The 21,999-nt window shown below is 35.9% G+C and overlaps 1 protein-coding gene across 3 annotated transcripts in view; it reads right to left on the bottom strand.

The window, feature by feature from the left end:
* Positions 1 to 21,999, bottom strand: part of ZFP91 (ZFP91 zinc finger protein, atypical E3 ubiquitin ligase) — a 33,352-nt gene that overhangs the window by 8,009 nt on the left and 3,344 nt on the right. The window contains exons 2-6 of one of the 3 annotated variants that reach the window (XM_074274550.1): positions 19,386 to 19,417; positions 4,245 to 4,457; positions 4,009 to 4,045; positions 2,953 to 3,054; positions 2,135 to 2,269 (exon numbers count right to left, since the gene is read on the bottom strand). In XM_074274550.1, coding sequence (XP_074130651.1) covers positions 2,135 to 2,269; positions 2,953 to 3,054; positions 4,009 to 4,045; positions 4,245 to 4,457; positions 19,386 to 19,417 — 519 coding nt within the window. Of the gene's footprint in view, positions 1 to 2,134; positions 2,270 to 2,952; positions 3,058 to 4,008; positions 4,046 to 4,244; positions 4,458 to 19,385; positions 19,418 to 21,999 lie in introns of all 3 variants that reach the window. The other 2 variants (XM_074274549.1, XM_074274551.1) reach the window with 2 other exon arrangements.

Raw genomic sequence — 21,999 nt, 5'->3', positions numbered from 1 at the left:
TTATGTTGGAAAGGGTGGTAGTTTTTTCCCCCTGAAAACCTTCATCCTAACCCTATAAGAAAATTCTATTTCTAGGAGAAGTTAGGCAACTTAATTTCCTCAATAAAATGTGTATTTTAAATTAATAATAAACAAAACAAAACCAATATGTCAAGTTGCACTATTCCAACAGACTCAAATTCCAAGGGTTTGGTATCCTTAGGCTAATAAAAGCATAAGATTGCTAGTCTTGTAATAGAATTAAATTTTTATGCATACATTTCTTCAGAAGAGAAACTGGTTAATCTATATTAGGATGAAAAAGTGGGAGTTATAAAGAAGCAGAGAAATGGACAAGTTTTTTTTTTTTTAATCCCCTTAAACAGAACTATCAAAAAAAAAGGGGGGGGGCGGGGAGTCGAGGTGAAGGGATGCTTCTTTGGGAGGTGCTGAGTTCACAATCACTTAAAATTATTAAAAGGAATTTTGTTTCAGGTGGGGCAGGATAAGATGAACATCAAGTCCCTCAAAAAACTGGGATACTAGGGCATTATTATTTCAATCATACAAATTAAATTGTGTCCTTTACATATTTTACTTTTCCCATAAGCACATCACTCTGCCATGAACCATATGCAGCAAAAGGTAGTTTGTCAATACTTCAGTAAAGCCATGATTTTGTGGGTATGGGTATGGCTTACACTATTCAAAGCAGCCAAGCTTCTATATTTTCAAGAGTAACTACGTATAAAGGATTTATTATCCTGAACCAACCTAGTGATAACACCAAATGCAGTATAAAAAACGCAAAATGAGATAAGACAATCTAACTGAAATACCAGTAACGTCAGAGGATACTTAGTTCTATTTAAAATTGTGGCCACAAGTCACATTTTAACATAAAAAATTTTTCTTTTGGGAATATAGTGTCAGCTTGTTCAAATCAGTCATTCAATTCAAGATATCTCATTTATTTTTTCTTTGTATTAAGAGTCATTTGACAGATCTCTTATTACTTACAGACCATGAGAGTACTTTAAAATACTTGGAGCTACTGATACATAGTATCAGGGCATTCTAAAGTGTGGCAACTGACTGTGTTCTCTGTATAATAAACTGTTTCTACGAATGCAGATCTTTACAAAATTTACTAAGGAAACACAAGTCCCTCAAATTTCATCTGGCCTTTTAGTATTTCTACTGTACATTCTGGGTTAACTTTTTCATGCCATTAATTAAGAGATTAAATTTTCCCTCTTAAGTTCCTAAATGTAAAAGCAACTGCTGGTGCAGTCACGGAATATTGGGCCTAGAATAAGTAAAACCCCAGTTCAAATCTGACCTTAGATACATACTAACTGTATGATCCTGGGCAAGTAGTTAACCCGTTTGCCTCATTAAAACCATAAAATGGAGGTAATAATAGCATCTATCTCCCAGGATTCTTGTGAGAATTAAATGAGAAAATATTTGTAAAGTACTTAGTGCAATGCCTGGCACAATAGATATACTTGCTTTCCTTCTTCCTTCCCAATTTACACACTACCACATCTGGATGCTCATAGAAACTTCATGGACAGAGGGATCTGTGCTCCTCTAGTCCAATTCCATCCAACTTAATGGCAGAGAAGAAGAGCAGAGACTAACCCAACTCCCAACTGAGTTACCGTTGTGCCACCCTAACTTGGTGAATTCTTCCTTTGGATATAGAAAGAACCAACATCATAATATCATATATTCTTTCACCTTGCAGGAACAACTTTACGACTAATAAAGATAAGAGTCCATTTAGGGACAAAAGAAGTAATTCCAGAGGGGGAAGGACTGGAAACATCTTACTGACCCACTGAGGAAAAGATAGGAAATATTAACCAAACTCTCATAAGAATAAATACTCCTCTAGAAGGTCATGCCAGCTACAGGAAGCTCCATTCTACTGGTAGGAAGATTTTAAATTAAGGTTGCCAAACCATTGAACTAAAAGATCAAAGTCAGAAGTGAAAAGGAAAAAAAAAAAAAAAATTGTAGCGCAGACATTTCAATTTTCACCCCAAATTTCAGGCTCATATTTTCAAAACCCATAGGAAAAAGAAATTCCCCCAAGGCTTCAAAATTTCCAGTAATTTTACATCTCTAATTATTATCTCCTACTCACTTCCTAGGAGGCTCCTCATCTTCCCTAATTTCATTTTCTTCTTCTTTGACCTCCACCTCCACTTCCACTTTAATTTCTTTCTTTTCTTTCTCTTCTTTCACCTTCCCTGATTTTCTCCGTGGCTTTGGGGCTTCCCTGAACACAAATACATGACAGTAAGGGACCATTTTACGGACCATCTCTAGAAAGGGGATGAGGCTGAGTTCAAATCACTATAATGACATATTTCCTTCCAAAGACCCCTCATCTAAATTCTGGGAGTTCTGTATTGCCTTTTTCCTTTCCTCCCAAGTTCCTACAATATGTATTCTGTCCAAAATGCTCAGTAGTTGCCACTATAAAGAGTTGCTATTTAAATCACGTGCAAGGAAAATGCTTTATAAACCTAAAAAGTGTTACAGAGATGTGAATTGTATTTTTCTACTAACTTAAGTTGCTATTCCAAAAATGTCCTCAACATAGGAAAAATCTCACTAAATTAAGTAGTGAAGGAATCATAATTCTGCTAAGTGCTGAGGCAGTTCACAACATTTGATTAGGTAGCAAAGATGTGGACAATGCAAATGGGGGTCAGGTTTATTTCTGAAACAATCTATATGAAGGACAAGATCGGAAGGGGTAAAAGAAGAAAAAATGGATGTATAAACAAACAAGTATGCGTGCATTCTTTTGAAACTGAATATATGCCCATACACTGAATCAACATGATAAAAAGACAATTAAAAGCATGCAACATATCAGCCAAGGATTCCCAATTATTTTACATTAAAAGAAATGAACAAAACATCACTACATTTCAAATGGAATTTGAAGCATGCCTTTCTAAGTGGGGTTTGTAGGTCTCATCTCTTGGATCGTCTTTGAAGGGTATCTCCTCTTCGCTGATCAACATCTCCTCTTCCTCCTCCTCCTCTTCATCACTACTAAAAGGAGAAAGCCAAACAAAAGAGGTGATGGAAATTCTACAGCTGGATTTACTTTGTGATCACTTAAATGTCACCATTTATTAAGCCTAATATTCAACCAGGCTTCCAATTCTAATAATCTAGCCAAAGTGAAATCTAGTCAGCTGTTTTTACCAGGCTATAAATGTCACATGAGTATGTATGTGCATGTATTTTTATGTATACACATAGAAATATAAAAACCGATGTTGCTACGAGTACAGAAATTGCTTAGTTATTGTTTAAAGTCTTTTACAAAATTAAAATGCTTGGATTCAAACAGGAAGTTTTAATGAACCCTCCCTCTAACTAACAATGGATTATTTTGAAAATTAATCAAAGAAAAGTAGTTGTGAATCTGGGTACAATATCCTATTCTCCTAAAAGATTAAATTCCCTATTTTCTCTAATGATTCTCAAGCATTTCAAAATTCTGACTCATTATGTCGAAGTGTTCCGAGATATCCCTTTTATACGATTAGAAACATTCTAGGATTATTTAACACCAGTTTCATAAATTGCTGCCACATATTTGTCCACTTAAGTAAAATGGAAAAAAAAAATGACCCCACCCCATTAATCTTTTACATTCTCCTTTACCATTTTCTAGTGGGCAAAAGAAGTTGCACGACTGTTTTGGCTTGAGAATTGCCTTAACAAAGACTGAATTTAAATTCTGTAAGAATAATGAATTTCTATTCCAGAAAACAACTAGGATCATAAGGTTTTAATGGTGTAATTTTAAGAGATTTACTCCAAATCCCTTGTTTGGTAGATGAAGAAAATGAGACTTGAGATATCATTAATCATTAATAAGAACAAGAATGAAGAAAAACAAAACCTGATTTAAGATTAACAGTTCCTGAATTGTTTAATGACTGTATTTCATGTTCTTAAATGAAATAAAAGTACATCCAGGGAATTTCCTACCTTACTCCACCAGGAGACTGATGTTCTTCTGTGATGTCTGGAGGAAAAATATGTATATGCTATTAGTTCTATCTCTGTTAACAAGAACCATAAATTACATTTCAAAATAGAGTGAGTTTTTCTTTTCTCAAATTAAGCTACTGTTTAGTCAGTAGCCAATAGGTTAATTAATATATATTCAACATTTGTTATCTAGCAGCTGGTCATTCTACAACCGCTTCCCACTTTCACTATACCGTATTCAAGTTGTTCTGTATTGGGTTCTGATTTACAAATCAGCTGCAAGGAGCCAGTCTTGGACCTCGAACTTCTCGTGTTCTCTGTGTCACACTGGCGAGAGGCAGCGGTTCTGCTGCTGCTGCGCCAGCCCCGGCTAGGTCGAGAAGCAGCAATAGAAGCTTCCTGAGCAAGTGTAGAGTTGTCTTCCTCCTCCTTCTCTTCCTTGGGATCTGAGACAAAAAAGGACACACAAGACTCTTTGTGAGTTAACAGTTACACGAAATAGCTATGATGTCTGATATTATTTTTACGTCCAATAAAGACAGGATACAAATTAGAGGTTATGCTCTGTACCACAAATAACCTACCTTCTCCCTCCTTACTCCAAAGCCACATGCTGGTTTGGGTTGCCAACTGACCTTGTTTCTTACTGCATATTTCTTAGATAACCCTTTATTCCTCTGCTACATTAAAGTCATTCTTTCCTAAAACTTTGTCCTTTTGGTAATTTTATTGTTCACTTCCCCTGTCCTCCCACAGATGAGGGAAAAAACCCAAACCCAAACCAAAAGAAAAGGGCCACATGTGAAAGTGATTTACAAGTCTATTTCTCAAACAAGCTTTGGAATAAAAGTTGGTCAATGTACTGATTAGTTGTCTTGTTTTTTTCTTTATACTGTTGTTGCTATTTTAAAACGTTTCAAGTTCTACTCACTTCATTCTGCATGTTTTCTTATGTTTCTTGAGCCCTTTCAGCATTTTTCATGGATATATTTATTACATTCATATGCTATACTTTGCTCAGTTATTCCTTCACTGATGAGCATAACCTTAATTTCCAGGTCTTTTCCATGAACCACTATGAAGAGTAGCTCTATATAGCGGTGTACATAATGGGAGGAGGAGGGACTTTTATCAATTTGGGGGCTATTAGGCCTAGTAGTACCATTACAGTAAAGTCAAAGGACTTGCATAATTGAATGACTCCTCTTAGATAAGAACTATCTAGTGCAATCCAGAGACACGCCTCCTTCCTGGTCCCATGCCTGGAACTTTCTCTTTTCCTCTCTTCCTTCTCCTTTCCTTCAAACCTTCTCTTCTAAATCTTATCTTCTCAAACCTCTCCACAGCTCCCTCTATCCTTAAGCTCTCATTTGAGAGAAATTTGTCCCATATTTAAATGAAAAATGAAACAAAAGAAAAAATGTAAAGTTATACACCAAGAGCTCTTACTTTCCCCTTCTCATCTTCTCCTTCAGATGCCTTATGCTACTGTCCCAACTCTTCTGACACAGCCATTGCCCTGATTAGTCTAAGTGCCACAAGTCTTTCTTTAGTCTGATCCATATTCCACTCAGCAGCCAAAGTGATTTTCCTAAAGCACAGGTCTGATCCTTATCCCCTTTAGGGATCAAAATCAAAATCTTGTTTGGTCTACAAAATCCTTTATAACCTGGCTCCTTCCTCCCCCCCCCTTCCTATCTGGGTCATCAAACCTCTACCCCACCACTGCAGTATACACAAACCCTTTGATCCAGGAACAATGGCTCCTTGCTATTTTCACTTCTTGGCTCCAGAAATCTTCTTGAATTGCTCCCTACTCCTGGAATGCTGCTCATCTCTACCTCCAGGCTTCATGTTGCAGCCAAAATTCTGCCCTACCCAATATGCTTTTCCCAATCCTCTTAATCTAGTACTTTTTCCTCTTTTGATTACTTTCTATTATTTATTCAGTGGATAGCCACTTAATAGTTATTGCTCCCATTTGATTGGGAAGTCTTTTTGAGAATAATACTGTCCTTTTGCCTTTCTTTCTATGCCTAACACTTAACACAATTCTGCTGATACTTAATACAAAGCTTATTAAGGGGTGGGGGTGGGGGAAGCTCAACCAAAGTCTCAGTTTGGACAAGAAACTTTTCCCGGTATTTCTTAATCTCACTACCTTCCACCTCACATTACCCTCAATTTATGATGTATGCGTATATATAGAGAGATGCTTGTACAAATTGGTTTGCATATTGCTGCCACTGTATTGTGAGCTCCTTGAAGATAAGGTTCTTTTCGCTTTTTTCCCCTGTGTTAATTAGTATAGTGCCAGGTAAAAAAAAATATTCATTGATTTGACTTTATTTGGGTATAGTTCAAATTGCTTTTTAAATGTGGGCTTCACTTATCTCCAGTATTTTTGGCTGCTACTGTCATAATGGTTTCCAAATAATTCCCCTCAGATTCCATAACTGTAAAGCTGATTTTAAAAACAGTTAAAATGTATTTTTATTATTTGATTTTAAGTTCATTCCTTATTCACATTTCTGTCCTCTCATCAGAAGTAGGTCTTTTGGGAACAGCTAGGTGATTGAGCACCATCAAGAGGACCCCGAGTTTAAATCATACTAGCTGGGTGATCTCATGCAAGTGGGTCTTTTTTGTCATTATGAAAAAGAGAAGCTCATGGCCATCTCATTCCCTGTCTATTTCATAGACCACCCCCTATTCTTTTCTTCCTTTGTTCCCTTCCCATATCTCATGAAGTAGTCCTTTTCCTTGTCAGTCCCAAGTTTTTATTTTATGCCCTTGCTTGACCCACCTCAGTATTTCCTCTTTTCCCTCTTCCAAAATCCTTATCAACTGGCTCCTTCTCTACATGGCTAGGTCTCTTTGCAACCTTAAAAGCCCTAAACTTGATGCTGCAATCACACTCTACCTCTCTCTGATGTCCCCCACCCCCATTTACTCCTCAATCCCTCATAGCCTGAATTCTGACTTTACAACTCATGAAAATTCTCTCTCCAAGGTAGTGAACACAGCTGCTAAATGTGTCAGTCTTTCTCCTCTTGATTCTCATTGTCTTTGGCCTTTCTATATTGCTAAGAATGCCTTCGTGCTCAAAAGAAAGGGGGTAACACTGACACCTTCTCTCTGATATTCTGGAGAACTACGGGGTTTACAGACTAGAGCTTCTTCTTTAATGTTGGCCAGAATATTCCAAGTGGATCCTTAGGATATTCCCTAAGGATTTGTGATGGGCATTTTTTTTTTCTCTGTAACTTCTACTCTTGAATGCCCTGAATCAAATGAGTTCAAATCTATATCCGCAGTCCTAATCCTTACCCTTCTAAAAGATTCAGTTTCACATTACTAACTCCTAAAGAGATATCTCTATCCAGATGTCAAATCAGCACCTCAAACTGATGATCCAATTAAAAATCCTCTTCCAGACAACTTACTTCTTTCTCCAAATTTCCTATAATTTTTGATGAGATAATAATGTTTTTTTCCTAACCAACTATAATATTGGGGATTTTAATTTTACATCCTCCAACTTTCTCCAGAGCTGAATGCCTTATCTTATCAATCCTATCTCTAGAATAATCTCTTTTCCTCTCCCAAATCTCATGGTTACTTCCACAATCCAGTGTCTCATCCCTTATTGCTCCAAGAGCAGCAGCTTTTTTGGTCTCTGTTTCTAGTCTGGTCTAGTTTAGTCCTTCTTCCACTTGACTGCCCAATTATTCCTAAAACATAGGTCTAACCTTGTTAATAATCCTCTGCTCACAAGCTTCAATGGCTCACTGAGATCTAGGATTCTAGAATCTACCCTCTGGCTCTCAATTACTAGTAATTTCTTGTTCTTGATATTCCATTCCTGATTTCTACATCTTTGAACATGGCATGCCTGAAATGCCCTCCTTACCCTAACTTCTCAGAATCCTTAAATTACTTCAAGCTCAAATACACAATATATAGATTGATTTGCTCAATATTAGTGTTTTTCCTTTTCCATCAAGTAGTTCAAATAAATTATGTACCCCTATACCACTGTGTAAAATAATAAACTTCTTAATGGTGGGGACAATTGTGTTTCTCTTTTGTCTATTTGAACAAGCAGAAAGAAATGTAGTAATTATTAAATCTAATCTCATACCTTAGAGCTAGAGGGTACTTCAAGAGATCTGCTATGAAGCAGTTAAGATATTTTGACAATGAGATCTCTAGAGACCAGAAAAGTTAAATGCCTTGCTCAAAATTTGAACTAGAGTCCAAATTGCCATCAAATGCATCAAAAGGCAATGCTCTGCTTTGAATTCAGGTCCAGCCAGGTCCCCACAATCATTGTTCAGTGAGAAATCCTGCCAAGTCTCTCTGAAAGGGTTGTTACCTTCCCTCTATCAAAAGATACAGCTATGAAAGATAGGGGAAACCCTATTCTTGGCTTGTCAAATAATTTAGGGAAAACCTCTGTTCTTGGCCTGTCAAATAATTTTATCACTGGATCTGACATGAAGAGAGATGAATAATTATGTTTTACCACTGAATCCCAAGGCCCACTGACCTTTCCCATCTGATTTGCAGAACCACCTCCTGGATTCCATTCTATGTGAGCTCTCAGGACTTGGCACATTACCATGTACAGGAAGCACTTATTAAAATGCTTTTTCATTCAACCAAGTTGAATGGAACATGATATAATAGAAATTCAAGTTCTAGCCCCAAACCAACCAATAAGTAGTTGTGTTATCTTGGACAAGTCACTTGCCTTGTATGGACCTGTTTCCTCATCTGTAAAATATGGTCCGTTTAGGCTATCTAGCTGGTTACTTCTAGACCTGAAATCCTATGCTGTTATAAAGCAAAATTTCCTTACAAGCTAATTTAAATCAGTAAGTGGGCAAAGCAGAGGGAGAGCACCAATTTTTCCAATTTAGCAATTGGCTTATAAGAAAGAACTTCGTGTACCTACTAAAACACAAATACAACATGACATTTACTGCCTTCTGCAACAAAACTCTTATTTCAAGGTTAGTAAAATGATACATCATTCTGTATCTCCCAAAACAAGTAGCTGTGGTTTTTCCCCTCTGAAAATAACAAAACTTCAAGAAGACTTTTAAAGATTTAGAAAGGAATGAAAATGCTTTTGCAAATCTTGACATTTAATCATTTTAAAATCAGTACTAGTAGGTCAGTGACCAGTATGCTTCTCTCTAACCCCTTTCATCTTTTTTACCTCTATGCTTTAAATCCTCAAAATCATTCAAATCAACTCCAATTTTAGAGGTGAAAATCAAAAAAAGAAGTAAAGTGACTTATCCAAGATCAAATTTCTGCACATATTAAAGGTGTATTTTCTGATCTAAATTTTAAAATTGAGGAGTCAGTTTATATTTTTCTCTTAAAAACATTATTTTCCCCTCAATTAATGTGACCCTCTGATGATTTCTCTGTGGTTCTGCAATCCTGTTATAAAAGACTCATCATTCTCCATGGCCTTTACCCCAAAGTAGTGTTGCCCTCATGTGGTCATTTCAAAAGTTTAAAAAAAAAAAAAAAAAAATTAATGCAAACTACTTTAAAGGAAAAAAAAAATGTTAAACAGATTAAGCATCATTCTGAAATTATGATAATGAATCAGAGAATTCCCATCCCTTGAGTTTCCACTTAGCTCACTTTATCTTCTTTAGAGTTATTTGTGTGCAGATATGTCTTTTTATCTACACTGCACTCTCCCTGAAAAAAGAAGATATACATGTCTTTCTCTGGGTTTCTACTGAACAAAATATTGACCATTCAATATTACTTAAATGAACTGCAACAAAGTAAATTCTATATTAACAAATTAAACTTTGTACACTATATGAACTCAATTATTTGTTGAATCACCAATCCATTTTTAAATCGTTTGAAGTGCCAACAAAATACTGATGTCAATAAGTTTGCATGATTTCTAAAGTTAATTAAAAAGATTGTTTTTTATTGTTTTACTTTATTTTTGAAGTCCTGCCATGGCTGCAGTAATATATATAATCAATCTCCCTAAGATTTATTTTGTTTCTCCATAACTAAAGCTATCATACTACACCTCCTCATTTCATAGAAATGACCTCAGGGTGCTAGTGATTCTGTTCTGATGGAGCCACAAGATCTGGCCTCAATTCCTTATACCAGCCAATTGACTTTGTCCTCTGGGAATCAGTTTGTTCAAGTGCAAACCAAGAGGGCTGGACAAAAACACAAAGAGCTTTTCCTGCTGTGCATGTACAATCTTCTGACTCAGCAATTTTGGAAAAGCCTCAAATATGGACCTTATTGTGGATGAGAAAGTCTGCTGGTTTAAGGAATAAGCAAACTAAACAGAGGTTTCTGATCAAATAGGTTTAAGTTACAAACAGATGGGGTTGTGAAAGGAACATGGTGTATTGGGACAAGTACTACATTTGGATGCCCAGGTATGGGCTCAGATCCAGGGTCTGCTTCTTTCTCGTGAGGATGTTGTGCAACTTCATTTCTCTGGGTCTCAGTCTCTTCATCTATAAAACGATGGATTGGAGTAGCCGATTTCCAATAATGATATTTAAATTATTGGAGCCTAGAGGATTGACATATACTCTGCTACTGGTTCCTTGGAACATTGACTAAAATGACCAGAATGTTTGGGAACCTTTTAAAAAATGTTTCACATTATTGTCTCAAATAACATAACTAGCACTCGTTCCATGAGCTTCGGCACCTTATTGTTTTATTTTGCAAAAAAGCATTTAAAGCAGAAAAAAAATCACATAAGAGAATCCTACATTTTTTATATTCTTTATCCTAGCAAAAAGAATGAGGGCTGTTAAGAAATCCAGATACTGAATAAAACCTTCTAAGTCACAGAAGAAATGTTATCAGAAAGTAAAGCGACCCATTTTAACCCTACATTAACTCAAGGTACTAAAATTATTTTAGAAGATCTATTAATTATCAGTATCAAAGAATCAATCATTTCACAATGTAAAAACTCAAGAAAGAGACACTCGGTCCACATTGCCAAGAACAAAACAGATTGATTCAGAATCACTGGCAACAACGGTTCCAAGAAGGAATCCAAAAACCAAATTGTCTCTTATTATTCCCATAACCTTTTAATAGATGCTTAGGGGAAAAAAAAAATTGTATATGTTGATTTCAGTTTTATATTAAAATAACAAAATTAAATCTTCTTAACTCCTCAATGTAGGTATTTTACAAATCTGATCTTGGCTTTCTTTCTCTCAATCTTACACGCCACCTCCTGTCACAGAAGGGGTAGAGGGGTTGGGGAAACAAGAAAAGGAGAATTTCCTTCACTCTCAGAACTTCCAACTCTAGGCTTCAAAATGTCTCTCTCCCGTTCTGGCTTCCTGGTGACAGGGTCTACCCCCATATCTCCAAGTGGTTGTAGCACACCTCTTTGCTGTTTTCCAAATGGTAACTCAAGTTGAATAAGCTTTACCTTTTCTGCTCCCTAATTTCACCAACTGAATTAGTGGTGAATATTCATTCCCGCGTTCATGCACTTGGAGGTTCTCTTTCATGTTTTGTACCCCATTGGGGAACCAAGATCTGTCAATTCCATCTTTAAATATTTCTTTCCATCTTTATTCATACTGCTATCACTCAAAAAAGATTTCCTAGCTTGATCTACTCCCCAATTCAAGCTAACTTTCAGATCACCTCCAGGACAATCTTCTTCATCAGCCCAATCATATTATCATCCAACTCAGAAATCTTCAGCTTTAACTACTATTAAGAGTAATTGAAACTCTTCCGCCTCGTAGTCAAGGCTTTCTACAACTTAGTACCCCACTTATTTTTCCAACCTTAACTTATAATGTGATCTATATAGTCAAAACAGACATCTCTTTGTCCTCTTATCATGCTCACAGGCTGGTCAGTCCCTATGACCAGAATGTCCGTCCTCATGTCATCTTTATCTAAATCAGTAAACAACTACCTGCTAGTATCTTACTTTTAAAAATCCATCTCAAATACCATCTTCTTTAAGATGCCTTCCCTGCCTTAACAGAAAGACTAATAACCTTGCCAGCTGAAGCTTATACATCATTCTGTTTTTTTTCCAACTCTGCTGTATTCATGAAATATTATGTATGGATGTTTCACATACTCCTACTTAATTATAAAGTGAGGAAAGGATCAGCTCTTATCTAAAGTGCACTTAATGTATTTTCTTTCAGTTTTTACCAAAATGTCTTAGGAACTATACTAAAGCTCAAATCACACCCCCTATCTTCTTTTAAAAAAACAATAACAACAAAAATGTGATATTACTCTCCCAACTGTTCAGCTCTCATAACAGGAAGAAAGACCCAACTGCTTGTCCTAGAACAAGTCCCAGGGCTTTCCTACTTCAATGTTTTTGTTCAGAATGTTCCATTCTCTTGGAATGCCTACTCCTGGGCCTATTTAGCTCCTCCCTTTATTTAATGCTCATTAAATATATGTCAGTCACTGTGCTAAGCACTAGGGATAGCAATGAAGTAAAAAAAAGTCCCTACTTATTCTCAAGGAGCTTAAAAACTAAAGGTAGAGGAAGGGAGAGAAGCAACTTATGAATAAATATACACAACAAAACTGTGGAGGGCATAAGTAAATAATAACTGCAAGAGGGAACCCACTGGAATTAAGATCAGTTAAGGAAGGTTTCCTGTAGCAGATTTTAGTTGGGACTTTAAAGGAAGCTGGGGAAGTTGGTAATTGGAGTGGAGCACGGAGAACACTCTAGACCTGTGCAATGGCCATAGGGAGTATCTTTTTCCTAGAATAGCCAGGAGGCCATGTCTCTGCATCTAAGAGCATGTGCTGGAGGGTAAGGTGGATGAAGCCTAATTTTCCAAGCACCACCTTTACAAAGCCCTCCCTGATTCCTTCCCTTACTTCACCATGGGACTTTGTACCACTTACTGCCTTTTTACATCGTATGTTGAATTACGGTGATCTGTGTACACACCTTATCTCTCTGTATTGAGAGATAACATACAACTTCCATGAGGGCAGAGACCAAGTCATCTCCTTGTTCTCCCCAGGGATGGTACAGAATTGTGCACCACTGTTTACCTTATGAACAGCAAAGATCAGAAAATCACTTAAAGATCACATAACTGAAAGTAGTTTTAGCTATTGTACTTCTATGAATCCATTTTGTTTATTGTTTTATAGATCAGGAAAGAAATTAAATTTCAAAGAACCAGCTGTAAATGCAAGAGCAGTTTTTAAGAAATTATATGATTTCTTCTGGTACCCCTCCCCCTTAAAATACATTTTAAAATTTCTAAAATATCTTCATTAAGTACATGCTGATATTCTTAGTTGAGTTCCTCCCTCCCTGAAAATGATAATGCCAAATAATTTCATGATTTTTGGAGAACTAAGCTAACAATTTTTCAATTGAACCTGTCTTAAAAATAAATGCTGAACACAAAGAGAAAAGAAAAACAGAAATAGGTTATGTATTTTCAACAGTCAACAGAAAACTACTAGATATGGCAACAGATAAAAATCTTGTTTGCCAAAATCCTGTCTTGGGAACGATGGTTTAATTGTGCCACCTCTATCCCCCCTTTACAGAGCAAGCAAAAGATATTTTCAAGCTTAAAACTGTTGAGTAATGTGGCTAATATTGTATGGTACGGGAATGGGAGAGAGATGGGGAATTGGGTCAGAGTCAGGTTGAAATCAAAGTAATTTATTTTTCTGGTCTATTCCAAATTCTTTGGAGATGCAGGCTTTCGCGTGAATTCTATTTCACTAAATTACACTTAACAGTCACATGTTCTTCTGAACACATCTCCTATCTTTTAAGCCTAATCCATTAACTGGCAAATAGTCAGCTCAGCATGCAAATGTCTTTGGTAGAGGACACCCAAATCTACACATAAGCATTATATGATCAGCACTAAGTCTGGACAAATCATCATACACAGTTACGTAGCTGAGAAAGGCAGACTTGGTGTCTCCAGTGCCTTTGGTTTTCAGAATTGTTTAATGCTTCAGGCATGAAGATAAAATGAGATTTGAAAAACATTACTTTAAAAAAATCTATTTACCATAAAATAACCATAAATAATAATTCCATGAACATAAAAAAACCCCAGTTTCAAATTTCCTAAATACTACACATGGTTAATCCCTGATAATCTATGATCATTCTGTTTAAAGAATATTTCAACCACTATTTTTCTTTACATTAACTCCAACAGAGAGACATTGAATATATATAAGGAGGAAATTTCATTTCTTAGATAACTTTTTGTCATCCATGAAAAAGAGGCACAATTACTTGGAGGGATTTTATACTTGCAAGTAAGTTTGCTGGCTCAAATAGGAACCATATCCCAGTGAAGGGGTTAAATAAGAAAGCAGAAGTTAAACAAGAGTGACCGAGCTGGAAAATAAGCAAGAAAATGGCAAGGACTCTGGGTTAACAGAATGAGATAATGTGAGCAGGACCGTATGGGTGAGAGCAAAGAGACCAGGGAGATTGCTTCTGTACATGCTAAAGACTGCATAAGGGCCTACAAAACAGCTAACTGGGAAGACAGTAGTTTCATAACAGACTAGAAGCTGCAAAGATTTTCAGCTTTTTGTAATATTAAGGTTATTACTCATAAAGCTGGAGGAGATACATAAGGGAGGGAGAGGAGGAAAACTAAAGTCAATGCTGTCATCACATTTAGAGAACACAATTGACCTAGGAGAAGCTGAACATAACTGTACATTTATAGTAGCAGAAATCGTAAGAATAAAAGAATTCCCCAAGGTTCAGAAGTAAAGAGAGATCTAGAGAAGAGGGTGAGGAGTATCAAAGGAAGCTTATGAGAAGTTAGATCTGAAAATTGTTCTGGCCTCAATTTATCTGGTTGTGGGACTCTAGAGTTATTTCCCTTTGTTGTGTAATATAGCTTAAAGAAATAAGGTAATGACAAAAAACAAGAAAGATGTCTCAGTCATACACTTGTTTTGCTTTTTCACATGATGTTCATCATGTTTTCGAGGCTCTGCCACTTACAAAATAAAACCCTTAAATAAAGTACACCTGCAAGAAGCTAAGGAATCAATTCCTACTCCCAAAAGTAACAAAGTATATGGGAATTAAGGTTTTATATGCAGGCAACTCTTGAGAATTTAACTATAAGTATTCTTAGCTTTTCCTACATTGTATCCCTAAAAATAATGCCACAAAGCACATCCTTCCCGCACTGGGCAATTCTGAAACACACTAAAGGTATACAATACCTTACAATACACCTTATCTTCAATTTCCAAGTATGTAGGAACAGAAAGATATGAAATAATATTTCTAATGTGACAAAGAAACATTAGTTATTATTTTCAAATGATCTACAAGAAGACTTCCTATGGTATTATATATCTAAGTGGGAAAGCAGGACACCTGTCTAGAGTCTGAGCCATGGACTAGGGGGAGACATGTCAAAGACAAGAACAGTATTTTAGGGACATAAAAAGGTTGGTCTTGGAACTGTGCAGGCTGAAAGAGGGGTGGGAGGAGTCTGAGATAAGCAACACCAAGATAACCAAAAGAAGCTCATGGAGGATCTCCACTCTACTCTGCTCCTGAGTGATTTCATACTCACTTTATAATGAAGGCTTAAAATAGTTCTCTGTAAGCAACATCCTCATTACCTAATGCTTTCCTTAGTTTAGAAAACACCAACAAAAAGTAAAGGTTAAAGATGTGAGGAGAGGAGCACAAAGGCTTTTCTGATGAGGACAATGAACTACAATGCAAGAATAAGATAGAATAAAGCCCATACTAGAGTATGATAGCTGCCTACAGAGCTATGCAAAGGACTAGGGAGGTTCAAATTCTGCTACTGAAAGGAGAGACTATTCTTGCTTACAGAGTAGTCAGAAGAAAGTTAGTCCCCACCCATCCATACCCTCCATTCAGCAAAGGAAGAGACCAGAGGGCCAGAGAAGCAAAGGAGGATCCTGAACCAAGGTTTCAGGGGTTTTGCAAAGATAGATCCTGTTGAGGGAGGTGAAGAAAATCATATTGCATCTTGCCATTTACCATTTCAATTCTGTAATCCAAAGAAACTTGTTTCATCCTGTTCGTAAGGAATTCTTTAAAGCTTTCCATTATCACACACATATGAACATACATCTGTACATATGTAGAAAATCAGAAATAAGTCAAAAATAAGTGTTTTACTACTAGATGAGCATGTAGGGATTCTCTTGTGGAAAGTGAGAGGGGTTAAATAATTCAATGCTAAAAGAACTCGAGTTGAAGTCAAAGGACCCCAATATGAACCCTGCTTCTGTCATGCATTACTTACTCGACACTAGGTAATTCTTTAACTTTTCTGGGAATGTTTCCTTCTCGGTAAAAAGAGTAAACTGGGCTAGATAATCTCTAATCCTCTTCTCCAACCTTCTAAAGTTTCACGCTTCAGCACATGCAAAAAATTCTGAAAATCATCTTAAAATGTGTAATATTGGAGTTTTCAAAAACAAAAACCGCCAACAAAAACAACAAAACCAAACCCGGAAAACCTAAATACTAAAGAAAATCTCACTCATTCACTTTTGTAACCATGAACTGTCTAAAATGAAAAGTTTATAATCTTAACAAGGATAGGAGGTTTACTCCAAATTAAGCACAGATTAAGAATGGCAATTATTTCTGAGCCAAAAAGCCAGTCCTTTAGAACTCAAAATTCTTTTTCAGTCTGTATTTTTTTTAATCTGTCTTCCTGTAGAAGAAACAATTCAATACCTATTGTGTTCAAGACATAGTGCTAGATACAATGAACATAGAGATAAAAACAAAAATGTCCTTGCCCTCAATGACCACACCTTCTACTGAAGGGAATGAAAATATTGTGTACAATATTATAACAAATATTTGATAAGAAATGTTTAAGAGAATTCCTCTGAGACTTAATAACTAATTGGCTACATGGGTTGATAGAGAAGGGAAGACTTACTTATGATTGTGATATTTCTCTTATCTAGAGAGAAAGAGGAAATTTAAAGGAGGATTTAGTGTGGAGGGCAGGGAGATGCTTCAGTGCATAGAGTGCTGCATTAGGATTGGAGACAGAAGACTTGAGTTCAAATCTAGTATAATACACTTACTTACTTTGTGATGAGGTAAATCATTTAACCTATTTGTTGGACTTGACTGAACAATAACTATGGTTTGGAGAAAATACTGAGTTCTATATGCTTTAGTATTATAAAAAGTTATTATTAAGTTGTAATGGTACCTCTCTCTGTTAAAATTAAGTCTACTGGAACGGCAGCTCAAATCGATGTCTTTATTCCTCAATACGATAAGGCAATGCTAATGAGCTCATGAATAATGTGCAAAAAATATTCTTTATTTGTATTTGAGATATTTTACCGCCAAATAAGCAAGACAAAATCAAGGGTAATATAAGAGTTTCATATATGAACAATGCAAGTATAGTAAGTGTAAAAAACTATAAAAGAAGACTTCTATCTTTAAAAAACTGTATAAGGCACTTATATGCCATTATTATTATTTTGTATTATCTATATCCCAGAACATCATCAAGCCAAGGATTATCTTATCTAAACTTGCTGCTTCCTGCAGAGTACAGAACAGTAATCTACACACATCAAGCAATCACGTTTGCTGAATTGTACTGAAGAGTAATAAAAGCATGAAGGTAACTACATTAGTCAATCAATTATCCTTAAGATTTTTGGCTGAAGAAAAGAGTCTGAGTAAAACAGGCATGATGGATACGTATCTTATAGATTTTCCAGTTTTTTAAAACAATAAAATTTTAAGGTACTTCAACAACTGAAATTAACATCAAAGAGAACCAGTGAATGACAAACAAGAGTGTATGGGGGGAAATTAGGGATCTAGAACTGGAAGGGACCCTAAAGTGATGTATTCTAACCCCTCAATTTTATAGATGGAGATAACCAGCAGTTAGATCATTTGCCCAAGAATTTAAATGTCTGAGTCCAAGTTCAGCCTATTTTCTTCTGTACCACACCACTTCAGACTAAGGGATCCATCCAACGTAAGAGTTTCTTTTCTGCAAAGTCTATTATTAATTATATTTTAAAATATCACTTTAAAAATCTGAGTTGGTCTTTTGGTCACTCTCATAGGGAGATGACTGGATGACTATACAAAGATTTGCAATTAAGAGGAGCTTCAATACTGTGATCAAAGTTTAAACTTCAATAATTCACTTACCAAGAATGGTTCCAATGCTCTCTTAGGAACAAAGAGAACTCCTCAGTTTGGCTTATAAAATCCTTCACAACTGAGCCTATCTTGCCATATTATCTTTCTAACCTATCACCTAAAAAAAAAAAAAAAAAAAAAAAAAAAAAAAAACCTGATAACTTTTATACCTTCATTTTCTTTATTTTGCTAACAGGGTTTTTTTGAGTATATCCACCACCTGTCCTTCAGTTACTCTTCCCTCACTAGGAGTGGGAGAGGCAGGGGAGAGGAGAGGGAAGAAAGCCACCACTTTCATAAATATTCAGTCCAGAAAAACAAATGACCCCATTAGCCTCTTACCAAAAATGTACACCTCTCTTTGAAGTCTTTACAACCTTATATACTTCACCCTTCTTAAATTCTATGGTCCAGTCACACTAATCTTACCATTATTTAAAATTCCCTCTCTAAGCCTCTTAGGCCTGCAATGGACTGCCTTCTTCTTTTCCATCTCTGAGAATAGCTTATTTCCTTCAACCTCTCTTCAAGTGTCACTTTCTAAACAGAGATATATATTCCTGGTTCCCACAGCTGCTAATACATTTGCATATACTCTGTATTTATTTATTTATGGATATATAATCTTCCTGATAGAATGTAAGCTCCTTGAGGGCAAGGACTGTCTTAGTTTTGTCGTTTTATTCCTTAAACTTAATATAGTGACTGGCACATAAGTTTCAGCTTTTGTTTAGGTGGATATAGATTGACATTTGCTACTTTAGAAACTAAAATATAAGAAGCTATCTTTTTATTCTTTCCTTATTCCTCAAACTACATTTAAATTTCTAGTTTATATCAATGCCAAGAGCAATTCAAAGATTCATAAAACTTCAAACAGGTCAAGGAAAAAGAAAATGGCATACAAGAAATATGTTTTCCTACCAATGGTTATTTGGACAATTATTGCCAAGGGAGGTGCCTCATTTTATCTAACTCTTCAGCATATCTGAATAGCCACCATAGCACAAAGGACACTTTGCAACTAATAAGCAAAGGCTTCTTTAAATGGAAAGTGAAATGAATTTTTACATTACTTTCTCTTCTCTTACATGTTAATCAAAGTAAAGCACACATGGAGAGAGGGGCAATAAAGTCTTACCTTTACTGGTTGTTACTACTTTTTCTGTATATCTGAAAGAAAGAAGGATTAAATGTAAGTGGAAGATTTCCTGCATTTCCTTATTCACATTACTATATTACACTGTTTTAGGAATCAAATAAAATAATAATCCATCTACTATGCAATAAGAAAACTTCACTAGGATTCAAAAGTGGTTGACTAACTTATTCCTTTGAAATAATAATTCAGAAATTTCCAATCACAATTCTCTCATGTACAAATGGATACAAATACAGATGGCTCTTGTCAAGCTAAGCAACCAGAGAAGAGCTCAAAGTAATACTGCCCATGTGCTACTTTAAAAAAAAAAAAAAGTACTGTTCATAAATGTGTCATCTGCATTTGTTTAAATACCAATATATCTATCAAAAATGCATGAAAATCCTTTCATATTGCCAACAAATTCATGAAAAAGAGAAAAGCCATGACATAAGCAAATTCCATTTTGCTTTAAAAGACAAGAGTAGCTGGATAATCATTTTGTGCTCATGCTGACCTAAAAGACCTTTTAATATATTTCAGAAAAGTAATTGAGACAGTAAGATAAATAACATCCCATAAAGTGTAAAGCCATAGTTGTGATTTTGAGGCTACATTACGAATTTTAAAGAGAAGGGTTTTCTACAGCCTATAAACCTCTATTAATGGAAAAGTTGTATTATAAAAGCATTTACAAGTCAAAAAATTATGGCACAAAGACTAATGCCCCAATGAAAAATATTAAGATCTTTTACAGGTAAAATGGGCAAGCACTTTAAGTAGCATAGTGAATAGAGTACCAGGCTTAGAATCAGGGAATATTCATCTTAATGAGTTAAAATCTCACCCCAGACATTACTAGTTTGTGACCCTGGGCAAGTCACTTATCTTTGTCTCAGTTTCCTTACTGAGGAGATGAGCTGGAGAAAGAAATAACAAACCATGGTAGCATCTCTGGCAAGAAAACCCTAAATAGGATTGTGGAAGCGGTGGGCAAGACACAAAGGACTGAACAGACAATACATAATACTGAAGAAAAAAGCTAAAATATTGGGCCCAATGTATTAAACATGAAATTCAATAAAGATAAATGTCAACAGCTGTTCTGAAAAGGACGTCTAGGTTTTAGTGGCCTACAAGTCCAGGGAGGTCTGCAGTGAGATGAGGCAGCCAAGCTCAAGGGGCACGGCTTCCAAGAATAGGAATCTAGAGTCCCAAGGTCGTCTGCTCTCCTCAGACTTTATCTGGAAGACTGGATAGTAATGGGCAACACTGGAAAGGCTGATGAGTTGGACGATGTGCAGTAATATAACTAGGATGGGGAAATGCCTTGATTACCTAACACATGAGGATACACGGAAGGAACTGGGTATGTTTCACTTCAGCAGAAGATTTGGAGGGCATGATGGTTATCTTCAAGTCCTGGAAGGCTGCTAATGCTAAGTACAGGAGGGCTAAGACTAGTTCTGTTTGTCACTGGAGGGAAGAATCAGGAGCAGTGGGTCAAAAGAATGCAATGAGGCAAATTTGGGCTGGATTGCAGGAAAAACAACAATTCAAGGTGTCTAAAATGGCTCAAGAAATGATGGAATCACCCTTGCTGCAGTCTTTCAGCACAGGCTGGCCACCAGAAGATGACCACTTTCTAGACGTTTTAAGACTGGAGATTTCTTTCATAAATAGTTGGATTAGATGGTCACAGAGGATCCTTGATGAATCTAATTCTTTGTCTTTAGGACATGATTTAAGCAGCACTGGAAGGAACTTCCTGAAGATCCATACAAATGGGTACACAATCATGTATGTATTCTGTTATGTTGTTAACTTTGTGTTGTTTGAAAAAGACAGTAAAAGGCTTCCAGTTTAGGCAAATAACTACATCTGGTCTCACTTGACCCGAGAGTAAATCTCAAGCTATAAGAAGTCCTTTGCAAATGCTTTTCTCATTTGCATAACTCATAACTATTCTTCAAATCTTGGCTTGATTTTCTGCATTATCATCTTGCCAAACCTGAAGTTTATAGGACATTGCACAACACAAAGGGAAAATACTAGGATGATTTTGGCACCATGAAAGAATACAACTAAAATCAAACAAAAATTCTGCACAATTTTAGTTCTTAAATATTAATTTTAGATACAAACTTTCTAATCTCAACTATTATGTCAAAATTTCCTTCACCTTTCATTTAATAAATATTAAAATTAGAATTGTAGAGAATATTAAACCAAGAGGACAATCCTACAGAAATGTAATAAGTAAAGTAAAAATTATTATCAGTGAGCAATGGTAAACTTAAATACCATTCAAGAACTGGTTAATTTTGCATTTCTAATGACTAGAAGCCCGGCATTCTAGTTTGAGACTTGTAGTTGCACATTCTTTACAATCTGCTTTTGAGGAAAGGAGACACAGATCATAAGCTGATTATCTGGGACTTATTTAAAAGGAGAAAAAAAGCCTCCTCTTCCGCCAATCCTTCCACCATGATTCAAAAATACTAAAAACTTTTCTGAATGAAAGGATTATAGTAGTTACTGTAGACCAAGTCTGTTAACTGAATGTGGCATAACTTTCCCTTAACCAAAGTTTCTGATTAATCAGAACTTTCTT

This window comes from Sminthopsis crassicaudata, chromosome 6, assembly GCF_048593235.1.
Source record: "Sminthopsis crassicaudata isolate SCR6 chromosome 6, ASM4859323v1, whole genome shotgun sequence".
Taxonomy (NCBI): Eukaryota; Metazoa; Chordata; class Mammalia; order Dasyuromorphia; family Dasyuridae; genus Sminthopsis; species Sminthopsis crassicaudata.
This window is presented reverse-complemented; position numbering and strand designations above follow the sequence as displayed.